The sequence below is a fragment of the Solanum verrucosum genome, unplaced genomic scaffold (genome assembly GCF_900185275.1).
Source record: "Solanum verrucosum unplaced genomic scaffold, falcon-dt-bn FXZP01000113.1, whole genome shotgun sequence".
Taxonomy (NCBI): domain Eukaryota; kingdom Viridiplantae; phylum Streptophyta; class Magnoliopsida; order Solanales; family Solanaceae; genus Solanum; species Solanum verrucosum.
The window spans coordinates 99,755-116,337 of NW_026020105.1; the positions used below are offsets into that span (position 1 = coordinate 99,755).

The 16,583-nt window shown below is 32.9% G+C and overlaps 1 protein-coding gene across 1 annotated transcript; it reads left to right on the top strand.

Moving 5' to 3' along the window:
- Positions 1 to 2,429: 2,429 nt before the first annotated feature.
- Positions 2,430 to 3,386, top strand: LOC125825152 (mitogen-activated protein kinase kinase kinase 20-like). The gene has a single exon (XM_049504490.1). It carries the CDS (start codon positions 2,430 to 2,432, stop codon positions 3,384 to 3,386), a length of 957 nt encoding a protein of 318 aa, XP_049360447.1.
- Positions 3,387 to 16,583: the final 13,197 nt, after the last annotated feature.

A 16,583-nucleotide genomic window follows, 5' to 3' on the forward strand; every position in this document is an offset into this window, starting at 1 on the left:
GTAGTTTGTGGGGAAGAACAAGGTGGAGATAGTCTTACTTACTTTAATGATGAAACTTGATGAAGAACTTTGGAAGATGAACTCTAGCCTTGAAGTTTTTTGAAGTTCTTGAGCGTAGGAATTTATAAGGGAATGAGAGGATGTAATTATGAAAAATTGAAATTTTAAACCTTTAAAGTCATTTAGATAACTTCCTCCAAAAAATTTCAGGACAAATATACCCTCAAAAAAATAAAAACCGGAGTTGGAAGATGAAATTTCATTTAAATAGGCAGTGAGGTTTGCTTCCTCTCTATCACGGATCAGGTCGCGGACTTCCACCAGGTTGGAGCATCTCTGATAAATAAGTCATAATGTCTTAGTACTTCGGACTCTCATTGACAAACGATCGATGGAGTTGGAAAGAAGAATTATCAACCTTTAATTTGATAGGTTATGAATCATCTAACTCTTTATATTATAAAAGATATGGTCAATTAAAGTTGACCCTTATATATACTCATGCGAAAACTTAGTCAGTAGGAAAGGTTTGGACTTGACTTTGTGATAGAGATCCCTTATGACTCTAAACCACATCTGATACAGTTCTCACACATAGAAATGAACCTTAACACATGTATAATTAGGATATAACCCGACTCAAGTTAAAACACTCATGACGAATGATTCAGATCTTTAGCATAGAATTTACAAGGTGTTACAGCTACACTAGTGCTGACAATTTTAGTCCATATTTATAAAATCCATCCCTTTTATTCATATTTCGATGAGTTGGATCACTTGTATTTCAATTGGATATGTATGGATTTCAAATATATTGTTAACCTATAAGAGTATCGACACATATGGGTAAAATACAAGTATCCATATTTGACCATGGTAAGCCAAATCAAACTTGATATATTTCTATAAGAAGGAATCAAAAATACATATTTTAATTAATTGAAGGTTAAATATATTGAGTCATTTTCTAGAAATTTGTATTATCATGTCCGTTCCTAATAAAATCATGTTTGTCTCTTCTTATGCTTTCAGATTAGTTTTATTTATTGTTTTTTCGCCTTTTTTTTCTTCTTTTTTTTCCATTTTTTTTCTTCCAATTTTTTAATGCAAAAATAAAGAAATATAAATCGATCGGAAGAAGTCATTTTTTTAATAAAAGAAATGCAACGAGGTTTATTGTACACCACCTTATCCTACAAATTTTTAATTATTTTTTTATAAAATCGGACTACAAGAATCTATTGTATGCTACCTTACCCTGCATTTCTACAAGAAACTATTTTCTTAGCTCGAACTTATAACCCCCTAGATAAGTTAAGTCTGAAATTGAATCTTATAAATGGTGATGAATATATCTTTAGTAAGTTTATATGATATCGTTTTATTTATTTATAGAGTTTCATGAAAATAATGTTATTTTTCTTTTACTTTTGTTTTAACAAATTTATTTGACGATTTAAGTGCGGAAATGCAATTATACATTTATAATATCACAATTAATAAATCCACTTTAAAATATACTTTAAAGACATGAAGAAAGAAATAGATAAGAAGAAGTAAAATAAAAAAGAAAAAGAAATGAAAAAGCTAAGAACTTAATAAAATTTTCCACGAATGAAAAAGGAGTAAAAATGAGTTAAATCATTTTATTCCATATATTTTACCAAATTCATTTTTACTGAATTAGCATTCAATTCATTTTAAATTTATTATATTTATCCAATTAATAAAATTTCAAAAGATAAGTTCAATTTAGAATTGTAAAATGAGAATTGTCTTGGGATTTGAAATTAAATAGCGATAGTTGTTCTCTTGATTCATTAATCAAGTGAAGGACTTTGAATTCAAGTTAGTCCTTTTAATAAATCACAACTTATATAAGTGCTTGTTATTTTATGGTAAATATCTTATTAATTTTATATAACTTTAAATTATCATATAATAAAAGAAGTAAATATGAAAAAATTTAATAAAATTTCTTCTACTAGCACTGTGAAAGGGAAAAACAGAAAAATTAGGAAACAAAACTGCTACATAAAATCAGTACATTTTATTTTATATTTTAATGAGTTAGATCAAAATATGAATATCAAATCTACTGTTAACTTATAAGAATGTGGACAATAAATATAGTTTTTAAGTGCTCCATTTTAAAAGACATAAAAAAAAATAGATAAGAAGAACTAAAATAGGAAAATAGAAAAATGAAAAATGGAAAACTAAATAAAAGTCCATAAAAGAACAAAGAAGGGTAAAAATGGGTCAAAGAATTGGTTGAAACGAGTTTATCCAAATTTAATTTTACTGACTAAAATTCGACCCATTTTAATTATGATCTCATCTGATCATTTGTCATGACTCCTATACATACACTAAGAAACGAGCTCACATTCAAGAAAAAAAGAGAACACTGTGAAATAATAGTAATGGAGGAAAAACAAGTGATATTTAGGTGGCAGAGAGGTAGAACATTGGGGAAAGGAAGCTATGGTTTTGTATCATTGGCTTCTACTGATACCCCTTCTCCTATGGTACCATCTCTCATTGCCGTTAAATCTTGTATGTTGAACCGCTCTTGTATGTTGAACCGCTCTCAGTCTCTTCGAAATGAAAGGAAATTCTTAAGAATGTTTGAGGATTGTCCTCAAATTATTCGATGTTTTGGATATGATGTCACCTATGAGGATGATTTATATCTTTACAATTTGCTAGTCGAATTTGCCTCAGCTGGAAGCCTAGCTGATCGTATTGATGAACGAGGATTGCCTGAGTTTCAAGTCCAAAAGTACACCAAAAATGTTGTTTTAGGGCTCAGTTTGATTCACAAAAAAGGGATTATTCATTGCGACATAAAACCCCAAAACATTTTTCTTACTACTGATGGTGATGATGGTATGGCCGAGGTGGCGAAGATAGCTGATTTCGGACTTTCCATAACTTTGGAGCAGAACTGGAAAGAGAACGTGGGGCACAGAGGAACTAAAAGGTACATGGCACCTAAAGCTCTAATTAAGAAGGAGTATTGCCCAGGAGTTGATATTTGGTCACTTGGATGCATTGTTTATGAGATGATCACTTGGAAACCCCTATGGGAATCATCCAATTCGAAACCAAATTTTGAGAATCCCAAACTGTCTACAAAGGCAAAAGATTTCCTGAATAGTTGTCTGGTCAGGAATCCAAGCGCTCGTTGCAGTGCAGACATGCTCTTGAATCACTCGTTTATGAAATCAGCTGACGATGTCCAGCCTCCAAATACGAAGAAAAGGCAATGTGATGACATGTCCTTGTTACGCAAGAAACGCACAAAGACAGCATTCAGGACACAGCCACACATTCGTGATTTGGTTATAGAAAGTTGGTTTGTAATGTATTTAAAGTAAGAAGTAGATGTGAGCATGTGACTAAAATGATCTCAGGTGTAACCCCTTTAGTTTTAATTATCCTCAGCCTGTGAGCTGTGACTATGAATTATGTTCTTCGTCTCCATAATTATCCTTCTTGTGTTGTGTTGCATAAATCAGAATGTTATATGAAATATTCCAAACCATGTGTTATGTTCATCATTTCGTTTTTGTGATTTAATTTAATCATTGTAACTTTATTTTTTTGGCATCTATCTTGACTCTCTAATTGAGTTTTGTTGGTATCTGTTAGGTTTCAGATCAATAATATTGAACTTGACTCATACTCCACAAGGTGGTTAGTAATATAACTCATAATAAATGATTATATACTCCCTAATTAACAATGAGTTACTTAAATAGGAAAAAGAGAAAAGTTTAAATTTATCTATACAATACTCGAAATTGTTCAATTTTGCCTTTTGTTACATTTTTTTTTGTCTAACCCTATTTGTATGACCAGGTAAAAATCTCATTTTTTTTCCTTGATCATTTATTTATATGTAAAAAATTATTAAAATCATAACAGAGTAGTATATATGAATTCATAATTTTAAATTCATAAAAATTAAATCATGAATTCGCCTTTATTTTCTCCCATATATGTGAGCTTCTTAATTAATGCACTAATTTATTCACGGAACAAGGCAAAATTGTACATCTGTTGTATTATACATCTTTGATTAAATGCATATGTTAGACTTGGATCAAGAATGAGGCAAAATTAAACTCTTTGTTATCTAGCTTAAAATGAAATGGACCTTTTATTATATTATATGATACCTATAATTAGCAAAGTCTAATGAATTTTTTATTGCAAAAATAATTATTTTAACATTTTCTACTCTTTGTTATCTAGCGCAAAAGGGAACGAAAAAATCATTTATGATGAGTTACTATTACTAACCACTTTTGTGGATGGTCAAATAAATTTCAACTTCAAATTATAGAAAATGTGAATAAGTTATCCTTCAAATTTGCTCAAGCATTTGATAAATTATTCAACCTGAGTAATCTCAATTATTTAAAACTTCTGATTCCTTAGTAAAGTTCAATAATTTTTATTAGAGGAAATACATAAAATCTCCCTCAAACTTGTCCACAAAACTCACTTTAGCATCGTAACTTTACAAGTGTTTAAACACCCTCTTAAAAAACTATCAGGTGAATTAAATAACACCTTATACATACAATACCAATTTCGTGCTTGGGAGGTGATATACACGCGCTCCATATCTGCACCACCTCAGTGACACGTCATATGGTGAAAAAAAATAGTTTTCATTTCTTTTTTTTTCCATGTCATTTTCTGTTTTTAGTTTTCATTTTTTTTCTTTTTTCATATATTTTTGTTCTCTTTTTCACTGTGTATTCATCTTCTTCGTTCCATCTTCTCCATTACAAGCCTAGGATAGAAAATTAACACACACAACATACTTCTAATAAATTGACGAATATTGTGTGTCAAATAGAGAAACATAGCGATACATATATTATCATCGTTGAAGCTGGAGTTGCTAGAGCTTCAACAGCAACGGTCGGTGACCGCTTCAACGGCAAGTGTCGGAGTCATTTTTGTTATATTAGGCACAAAATTGATAGATATGAAGGTTTTCAGACCATTTACCATGGTTGTCGAAAAAATGATAACACATAAAAAGAAAAAAAATAGGAAAAATGGAAGAAAACCGAGGAAACGAGTATGGCCAGCGTTTTGTCCAGGTCGCCGGTGTGGTGAAATTTTTTGACGAGATCGGGTGATTTCACGGCACTTGGTCTCTTATGGAGCAGTAATGAACGAGGAAAAAAGGGGTGGCGGTGATGTCCTTCATGATTGAGCAACATTGAATTTGTTAGCCCGTAATTGTCATCAAGAATTTTTTCCATCGAGGGAATAGAGACGGTCAACAATTTGAGAGAGAGGATATGAAACAGGGAGCAGTTGAAGAAGACAAAGTGGGACCCACTTATTTTTCTTTTTATTTTATTTTTCTCTTTACGCGCCTAAAACTTTTTAATTTGCCACATCAGCCATTAAGGTGAAATTTAATTAACTTACAAGTAGTTTAAGGAGGTAATTAAATGCACGTAAAGTTGTAGTGCTAAAGTAAATTTTGGTGACAAGTTTGAAGGGGATTTTATGTATTTCCTCTTTTTATTACTACAATTTACAAAACCCAGTGAAGTAAATTTCAATGATATATGTATAAAAACTGAATAATTTTTATGCTACAAGAAATAATCTAGTAAAAATAAAATAAAAATTATGTAATCACGTGTGAAATCAATCCATTAAACTCTAATTGGATGGTTATTACAACTTTTTTTATAATGTATCATATTGTGTTGTTTTAATAAACATTAGGAAAATGGAACAATTGATAGTTGGAACTTGGAAGTGTGTTTTAATAAATAATTGATGATAATAGCTAGTTGTATTAATGATGGTTATATATTGCTGATATTGTATCAAATCCAAGGTATGTGTTTAAGGCAAATTCAGACAATAGAAATTCTGGTGTTGTCCACCCTCAAATGGAAAATGAATCCAGTAACACCACTTTCTTTTATAGACCATGAGAATTTTGTATTATTCACCATCTATATATAATTGCAACTACAACAATGTTTTATGTCATCAATGAGATTAAGCCTTGCAATGCTGTCGATTACCTTAAGCAACTTATATGGGTGTACTTTAAGTTAGAAAGGTTTGCACTCTTTAACATTGAGTTCTATTTTTCTGTATAGACATCTTTGGGATTCTTAGTAATACCTTATAGTACTTGATTAGCACTATTACTATGCCTATTTGTTTTGTGAGTCACTGAAGTTGTTGATCTATATACCACAAATTGAAGGAAATTATAGTTGAAAATAAAATGAACAAAAATATATTAATAAATATATTTAGGGTAAGGTGTGAATATTTTGTTTTTTTTAAGGAGATTTAAATTCACTTTGATACATGTGTTTTTTATTTTAATTTTGTTGCTTCCACTTCTTTATTGCCTAGGTGAGAGATACCTTCCTTGGCCATCCACTACAAAAAAAGGCTCAAATTCTGGGGTTGTATTTACATACTGTGACGGTCAATAATCCCCGCAATTTAGTGTTGCGGGAGTTGAATAAACTCCTGCAATTAGGTGTGTCACAATTAAGTCACGGGGGTTTCTTGGCAACAGCTGGTACCATTAGAAGGTGGTTTACTACCGGGGGTTTTGAACCACAACCGCATTTCAAATTCTAGGAGTCAGAACCCCAATAATTTGTGAACTCGGGGGAGTCAAAACCCCCACAATTAATGAATTTTACATTAAAATTAACAGGAGCTTAAACCCCTGCGATTTATGAAATATAACTTTTTATAGCATATGCCAGGAATATTCAATTTTAGATACTAATAATAAATTAATTAACTAACATGTGCATCATTGTCAAACCTAAAAGGGCATATTAGTATTAAGAAATAACACAATATTTCAACACAAAAGTATATCACAAAGTGTACAATTAGTTTTACAAACTAAATTGAAACACGTCACTCGCTTCAACCATTACAATTACAAGAAACTTCATATCACTACAAAAACATGCTTGAACTTCAAATCACTACAAAAACTTGCTTTAGCTTCAAATCACTACAAAAACTTGCTCAAACTTCAAATCAATAGCACCCAAACTCAAGAAAGGATCTGCAGCAGTTTATGGAACTTCAACGGGTTTCACTACGATTATTGTCACTAACATCAGCTGGCTGCAAAGGGGAATACACAATAAGTGACTTTATCCAAAGTCAAAAACATGGATGAATGTAGCAATAGTTAAAACATGAACAAAGAATATCAGGTTTAACTTGTCAGTAGAAAAGAGACAGACTTGAAACAACCAGAGGAACTGGAGTGCTATTTTTTGTTATAAGAACAATTGATGTTTACTTCTTTATATTTTGACTCTAGATTGATTGGTTATAATATTCACGAGGTTGTATATAATCCGATGTTCAATGATATGACTTTCCTACTGACTGAATTGCTTGAATGGAAACAATATATCGAGCTTAGAAATGAGGACGAATTACCTTTAGAGGCACGGGTAGTGGCAGCATATATAGCTCCTTGACAAAGGCTGTTAGCCCACTGCAAGTCACAAAACAAAACATCCGTAACATTAACATACTAAGGTTGTAAGCATTAAACGACAATAACTAAGCCTCAATCCCAAATAAGTTGAAATCAGCTATATGAATACTCACAATTCCAGTTTATAGACAAAGAAACTAGTAGAAACAACGTCTTTCCTTTCTATGTTAACACTTGGAAGAGAATTTGCATGTTAAATTATGCACCAGAATATACACATAGTCCAAACATGAACAAATGTAATCTGCAAATGCAAAAAATCCACGAACACGTAGATGGTACTAATTTGTTATAGTTTCTTTTCAATTCTCATCTTTCTGTTCTTGGTCTCGATCGAGGTGATGTATGCAGAAATGAGATTTTCTAAGAGAACAAATGAGTTAGCAGTAAACTAGTCTTTTCATTATAAAGTTTGCTGCTAAATGAATCAAAATGTGACTAAAGCATCTCTCATTAGTATATATATTCTAGCTTTATACGTCATAGCCTCGAGTCCTTAAGTGGTTGTTGAAGACTCTTTACGGAGCCTCATCCAGTTTGTTTCCCAAAAACAAGAGGATACTTCCTAGCTCCTACCTCATATAGCGGAAGTTCCAATTTTTGAAGCCTTAGCTAATGTCTCTAAATTAAATCATTGTTTCTGCATTAGTCATTCTCTTGAACCCCTTTGAAAGTCTACCGATTAAACATCTGATAGTTCCGATTTGGGGCATCCTATCAAGGTTCGAACATGAGACCTCCAGTTAAAGGTGGAAGAACTAGAGGTTTTCTTTACTAACCAATAAATACAACAACAGTTCACTTCTCTTAATCTTGAACCAAGGGTCTGTCAGAAACAACTTGTCTAACTCCTCATATTCCACTTGTGAGACTACACTTGGTATGCCGTTGTTGCAATAAAATGACTTTTATAGAAATAAAAGTAGACATTTCAAATTATATATCCAACATATCATCCTCGTAATCCTCAGTTCCTGCCACTAAGTGAAAATCCCCCATCATAATATGTCAGAATCTGTGAATTTAGTTCATAATATACGTGATCTTATTATTCAAAGGTGAAAGGAAGAATATCCCGTATATTCCTAAATGTATTGTATATTTATAATGAAATGAGCTTCTTAATTAATGCACTAATTTATTCACTGAACGAGGCCTTTAGGCTTTATGGAAGCACAAAGATATAATGTTTCATATTTTCTATATATTAGGAGTTTCAACATGTTAGTTTTAAGTCATTTAAAAAAAATGAGGGTATTATGATCTTTAAAACACTTTGCAAGATTTGCTTGCTTAAAAGGGTTATCCCTCATGCTTATTTATCTAGTCCTTATCAATAACTCTAAAAAGAAGTCACATTTTTCTCTTAAATTACAAATGATGCCCTAAGGTGAAATGTCATTGAGTATTGTGGGCCATCAAACTTTCCAAACTGACACATTGACATAACACTTGTCAATTGTGCTCTAACTTCCCCATATATTTTTCATTTCCATTTTAATTTGGTGAAAGACAATTATTTGTTTTATACCCAAATTAATACTTTAAAGTGTGTAAATTACCCTATTTTAATTAACTTCACATATTTTTCAGTTGAATTTGATGAAGGATTATTAAAAGTGAGAGTGGAGATTATAATTAAATAATTTATTGAAGTAATATGTATATTAGTTAATCATAATTAAATAATAAAATTTTATTTATAAACACATGGCATATACTCTTTCTTCCTTTTCACTTTACTGATTGGCCATTTTTCCTTTTTACTTGTTTAATAACAAATTAATAAAGATTAGTTATTTGTTTTTAATAGTATTTTTGTAACGACCCGAACCGTCGTTATTGAGGAGAAACAAAAATTCGAGAAAATTTTTGGTCATTGTCCCGCTAGGGCGGTGGCGCCAGGGCGGGGTAAGTTGGAGCCAGAGTGGGATAGGCGAGACAGAATGCAAATAACGTGAAATCTTATTTTCTCCTTCTTCCTAAAATACTTAATTTAGTCGTAAAACACCATAAAACCCTCAGAAAGTTGTTGAAAGCTTGGGAAGGAAGGAGAAGGAGATTTCTAGCGTGAGGGTGGTGATATATTGCGAATTCTTGGCCAAATTCACCGTCACGAAGCCAGGAAAACAGGAATCGAAGTCAAAAACTCCGTGCAGCTGCTTGGTGCCCAGGTAGGCTAGGTTTTATGAATTGAGTAGTTATAAATCTGTTTCACTGCATAATATATGTAAATCAATGGTAGGATTATGCGTAGGCCCTCGTCCACCGAACAAAATATGGTTAAATCCTAGAGCGAGCCTTAGATGATGATCTAGAGTTAGGTAGAATTGAATTTATGCTTACATGATCTACGTGAATGAGTAGTTCATTGGTGATGGTTGTGATTCTGAGGGTGGTATGATTGTTCTTGCGTTATTGTAAATCGTGCATGTATGTGAACAAAACATGTTGATCACACCTAATGTGAATAAGTATGAATGAAGAATTATATGCAATGAATCACCTCATGTTATATGATTTTGATGATATACATGGTGTTTGTGATTGTGGAATAATTAATGGATCAGTTGTCACGTTCTGGCATAACTAACTTGGATCGGTTGCCACGTTCTGGCATAATTATGGGATCGATTGCCACGTTTCGTCATAATCTTTGGATCGGGTACCACGTTCCGGTATGCTAATAGTTTAGGTTTGGGTTCCATGAGAGAACTAATGATGTGATATAATTGTGTACCTGGATAATGTGAAATTGAACCTTGTTCGTAATGCTAATTGATATTGTATTTCTTGGAGTTGTGTTATGGTAATTATGGGGTCTTATGCTTGGTTGTTCTTCTAAGTTGAGTAGACTTGGTAATTTTATATCAGAGTGGCAAAACAAAAGTGGGAAGTCAACATCTCAAGAATTGTTAATATCCAAGTAAGGGAGTCGTGTGTTGTAATGGCAAGGAGTGGGGTTGGTGTACGTGTTATAAGTGCTTAGGGGAATTCCACCTTGGAGAAAGGGATTGCGTTTAAGGGTTAGGAAGCGTGACGCAATGTACCATATGGCCATGATGGGGTAATATGTAGAGGAAGTAAGGGTTGACGCGATCGGTTAGTTAGAAGGTTGGTAGTTGTACTTGGGGATTATCTATGTGTTAGAATGATTAGGCTATGATCAAAGAACCTAATGAGTTGATTGATCGGGAAAAAGGTGGAGAAGCGAGTGGTTTATTGTATGTTTCTGCTAGTTGACTTCTTATTTTATGTGGTGGGCGTCGGGTTAACCGATAATGCCTACCAGTACGCGTGTTTTGTACTGATACTACTCTTGCTATGTCTTTTGACATAGTCTGGATGCAGGTTGGTGATGTTTCATTAGGTGAAGGCGAAGAAATTCTCCAGCAGCTTCTATCTTCCTTTCGCATGGTGGGAGTTGTGTCTTTATTATGTTCAGTTGTACTCTTAGTAGCTCTTGTACCTGTTTAGACTAGATCCTTGGGGGAAGTTAATACTTTACAAGTCTTAACCAAAATTGTGTTAAAGGAATTCTATTTATAAAATATCGTTAGTGCACTTTATTCCGTTTTATTAAATTTCCGCATGTTTTTAATTATTGGGATTTTAGGGTTCTCCTACTTAGGTGGTAGTACGTAGGTGCCCGCACGGCCCGGTGGGTTGGGTCGTGATAATTCTATTATTAAATAATTATATAAAGTAATAATAATTTAGAAAAAAAATAGTAAACAAAATATTTTTATTTAAAATTTTAAATTTTAAAATATAATTAATAAAATTATTGCATAATATGTTTTTGGTAAAAATAAAATAAAATAAGAACATTGATGACTATTGAAAAAAGTGAATCATCTTTCGCTAATATATAAATAGTAATACTCTATATGTGTATAAAACATCGCTTTAAGTATCTAATGGTATAATGTTTCCATGAGTATAATAATTTATTATTTGACAATCATCATTTATTTATGGATCGAGAGCGTACTCAACTTTTAGTATGCAATAATATGAGTATATGATTAATAATTACTTAGGATGTGTTTGTTAAGATTAAAAATATTAATTTAGAAATGATTTATAGGAAAATAAATATGTTTCTTACTTATATTCTTATTTTTGATAGGTTAGCAAAAATTATTATTCTAAAAATATTTTTATATAATTTAGACAAATATAAGAGGTGGTAGAGGGTATGGATGTGTGTGGTGGAAGGGATGAAGATGGGGGGGGGGGGGGGGTCCGTATTATGGGGTAAAGATGAGATGTGGTTGAAAATTGAGGAAGACATTATCAATGTAGAATATCATGTGTAACTTTTTTTTTCATACATCTATTATAGAAATCATTTCCTCATTTTAAAAGGGAAAAAAAAAATTCTAGAGAAAATATATTGCAAAGATTTTAACTGATCAAATATAGAAAAATTAACATTTTACATAACGAACACACCTTAAATTAATCAAATTTCTTTTCTGTAATTTAACATAAAAACAAACTTAATAAAAAAAGAAAGAAATAATACTTAATAATATTGGGCCCGTGTTGACATGGGTCATTGATTTCTAGTAGTATATATAAATCTATGGAATGATTGCTTTCCAACTTCATCATTATTTTTCTCATAATGTCTTTTGTTTGATATTAAAGAGGGTCTGAATTAATTATGTCGTAATGATGTATATATAATAAATTCTGGTAATTATAAGTCTATGTATTATATTTTGTTTTTAAAAAAACTCATGGTAGCAAAGTGTAAGGGGCCTGACCCGGTTACTCGACGTGGCACGGTGGCTTTATTCGATGTTTTGGATTTAAAGTCACCTATGAAGATTATACATCTTTAATTAAATGCATATGTTAATTAATGCACTAATTTATTCACGGAGCAAGGCAAAATTGTACATTTGTCTGCATTATACATCTTTAATTAAATGCATATGTTAGACCAAGAATGAGGAAAAATTAAACTCGTTGTTATCTAGCTTAAAATGAAATGGACCTTTTATTATATGATACTTATTATTAGCAAAGTTGAATGAATTTTTTATTACAAAAATAATTATTTTAACATTTTCTACTCTTTGTTATCTTGCGTTAAAGGGACAAAAAAAGCATTTATGATGAGTTACTATAACTAACCACTCTTGTGGATGGTCAAATAAATTTCAACTTCAAATTATAGAAAATGTGAATAAGTTATCCTCCAAATTTGCTCAAGCATTTCATTGTAACGACCGGGTTTTGTTGTTATAGAAAAGCCAACGGGAAAAAAATTTGGGCCGAAATTTTTTTCGTAGTATCTTGAGATTTTCCAACCTAGTCCAAATTTGGACAAAATCGAAGTCATTAAACTCTAGGGAAATCTAGTAACAATTGGGTGATTTAATTATGAATTTGATCACATGAGTAGAAGATAAGCCGTTAAGGAATCCGTACGACTTTACGGAATTGAATTCGGGTGAGTAGAACTCCCGAAATTGATCTTAGCGTGAATGAATAGTTTTTGAATGTCGTTGGTTGAAGGTGTGTTATGAAATGGGGTCTTGGAATTATTAATTTTGCTCACTAGTTCCGTGCAAGCCGCTGGGGCGGGATTTCTGCCGCCAGGGCGGAGCCGTTGTAGCGGGGTGAGGACCGTTGTGGCAGGCCCGATGCGACTTTAGTCGGAAATAAACCTCAAAACGTCTTTATTTTGCACTTTTCGACTTTGAGAGTAAGGAGACGAACCCTAGACGATTCCTGACAATTTTCCACCATTTTTAAGGCTAAAGGTAAGGTTTTAACTCTTTGAATCTGTTTTCGATCCGTAGAACGTAATTTAATGGGTAATTATCGATGGGTAAGGGTTTTGATCTAGAAATTATGGTGGAAAAAGCCCTAATTTGGGTAGTGGGATCATGGGTATGATCTAGGGTTGATAGAATTGTTAGTAATCCGGGTAATTAGTGATTGTTTATTAATTCCCATATTATATTGATTGTTTGTATACTAAGAACAAGCGAAACAAATCCGGAAAGGGAAGAATCAAGTTTCTTAAGGTTTCAAGCTTGTTTCGAGGTAGGTGATGGTTGTGATTTCATGATTGTGTGATATCTGTTTGTTCTTGCTTCATTATAATACGTGTATGTATGCAAATGTTGCACCATTGATCACACTACTTGTGGATGAGGATAGATGAATGATGAATGTCATGAATCATGACTTGATTGTATGATTTTGAGAATATACTTGTGATTGAGATTGTGGCTTGTTGAATGAATCGGGTGTTGCGTTCCGACACACTAACTTGGATCGGTTGCCACGTTCCGGCATAAACATTGGATCGGTCGCCACGTTCCGGTATAAACATGGGATCGGTTACCACGTTCCGGCATAAACATTGGATTGGGTACCACGTTTAGGTATGTTAACAGTTTGGGTGTGGGTTCCATGAGAGGACCAATGACTTGATATAACTGTGATATTTGAGAAACATGATTCGTTGTTGTAAATGATGATGATATTGTATATGTTCGGTGTATGCATGTTATTTTATTTTTGTTTTGACTTATGTATGCTGCACTTAATGGGATAGCAGTGTGATCCTACCAGTACACGGCGGTTGTGTACTAATACTGCACTTGCTTGTTCTTTGTTGAGTATAGGCATCTTCAGACGGCTATTGATAGACCTCAACTAGGTGACTATTGAGTTTGACCGGATTCAAGGGTGAGCTAGTTCTTTCAGGCTGTCATGGATCTTTTTTGTTTAAGTCCACTCTTTTCGAACTCAGACTATTTGTTAAGGTGTTGTTTAGTTTTGGGGTTGTACCCCTTGTTCTTAGATTTGTCGTTAGTAGAGTTTTGGTACAATGACTTTAAGGTTCTAGGGGTTGAATTTCCGCTTCAATTTGGTTAGTTAATTGTTTAAACCTTTGGAGTTTATGGAGACTCCATTTTTATTGTCATTTAAACTTGCCTAGTAAAAATAAAATAAAAATTATGTAATCACGTGTGAAATCAATCCATTAAACTCTGATTGGATGGTTATAACAAATAATCACGTTCCCAATAAACATGAAGCAATACTACCCGTTCTAGCTACTACTCTTGTGGTCCTCTCTGATCAGTTTGTCACAATATGGGTTGGGAGAATAATTTAAAAATGGAGTTGGAAATTTAAATTTGTTTTGAATTTGGGTATTTATTTAATTTATATTTAAACAGAATTTATATAGTTAATATATAAATGGATGTTTCTATTTTCTTGCTAAATTAGGTTTTATGTTACGAAAGAAGATCAAATATACTCATGTACTATCAAAATATAGTTATTAAATAGATTTCTTGTTAGGGGTGTTCATATGGTTCTGTTTGGATCGATTTTGGTCCTCCGTCAAAACTAAAGATAAATTTGTGTCAAAGAATAATGGAAGGGATATATTTAGATCGAAGTATAATGTGAGGGTTATATTTAATTAGATAAAGAATATAGCAATAGATATATTTAAACTATTTTAATAGTTCAAAGGTAAATTGGCCTTTTTCATTTTGTACTATTCTAAACAGGGGGAGGGGGGGGGCTGTTGGAATTCTACCCTCCTGAATTCTTCAAAGGAACACCTACTAACTGCTTGTTCCTTTTATTTGAAGTTTTACCAATAAACAAATTTGTATAATTGTTTGTATTATTTATAAACCTTCAAATACTACAATGATTGCAACGCAATGTAACCTAAGGAATTATAAACTCTAATTCCTATCTACCCCAAGACACAAAACCCCCAGGTTTTATGTCCTCTAACGTTCTTCAAGTTCTTAAACTTGAAGAACAATACCTGCTCTCACAACTCTGATTGTAAACAAAAACTTCTTGTCTACAACCTTACAATCTTTTCTCTCAACCTCGCAGCACTCCCCAAAATAAAGTACAAAACTCTCTCAACTTCTTTGATCGTGTTTTGATGTTCTCTCTATGTGAGTGCGCAAATTTTTCAGATGTAAATAACCCCTTATTTATAGATCAGAACTCCAACAAGTCTTCTTCAACTCAACTTTGTCTTCACCGCCTCAAAGCATTATCTCAACTAGAAATCCTACTCGTGCTCTGCTTCCTTTATCCACAACTCACGTGTAGAATTTCTGCTTTATGTAGGACTCCTCCTAATAAACTATAAGCCACTTTTATTTCCAAAAACCTTTTCCCAGTTAGAATTAGATTAGCTGGAACATGTTGATACGACCTATTATGTTCTATGCAACTTGACTCTTTGACATTTTTCAAAACAACTAGATCAGATCTTGTGCTTCTTACAAATTCCCCCTTTTTGAACGATGGCAAATTATTCAAGCTTCCGTGTTTGAATATGTATTGCATTGAACAGAATAACATGGATAGGCAAGCAACTTTCCCCCTTTTGACATCAGACAAAAACATGCAAAGCAGTAATAACCAAATAAACCATAACACAAAAAGAACCACAAAATCTTAGTCATTAGTTACACAAAAAGAAGAAAACAACCAAAAGTCATCATCCACCACCGTTAGTAAAGTACATTACAATTTCAAGAGGACGTCAAAACACACATGACAAATCACATATAGGTATGTCTACACAGAGGGTGGCACACAAGAAGAGGAGGATGGAGAACCCTTAGCAAATAGATCAACAAGATTCTTCAAATGAGCTGAGTTTGATGATCGCTCTGTCTCCAGGGCTGCTTGAGTTTTAGCCAATTCGTCCTTGAGTCTAGAGTTTTCTTCAACCAACCCAGCATGCTCAAGCCTATAGCTAATGTGCAGTTGATCCATAGCAGCCGAGTGCGCAACCCTAAGAGCATCAATTTCTTCATTCCTTGTAGTCAATAATGCCATCAAGCGTTGCACAGGAGCATTAGCACCACTAGATGTAGCAGGTATGACAACATGGTCTACTTCCCCCAACACATCCTTAGTAGTTTGTTCTTGCCATTCTTTAACACCTAATCACCTTTCATTTCTTAAATGCCAGAATCCTAACCTTACGAGTTTCAGCACTCACAACCAT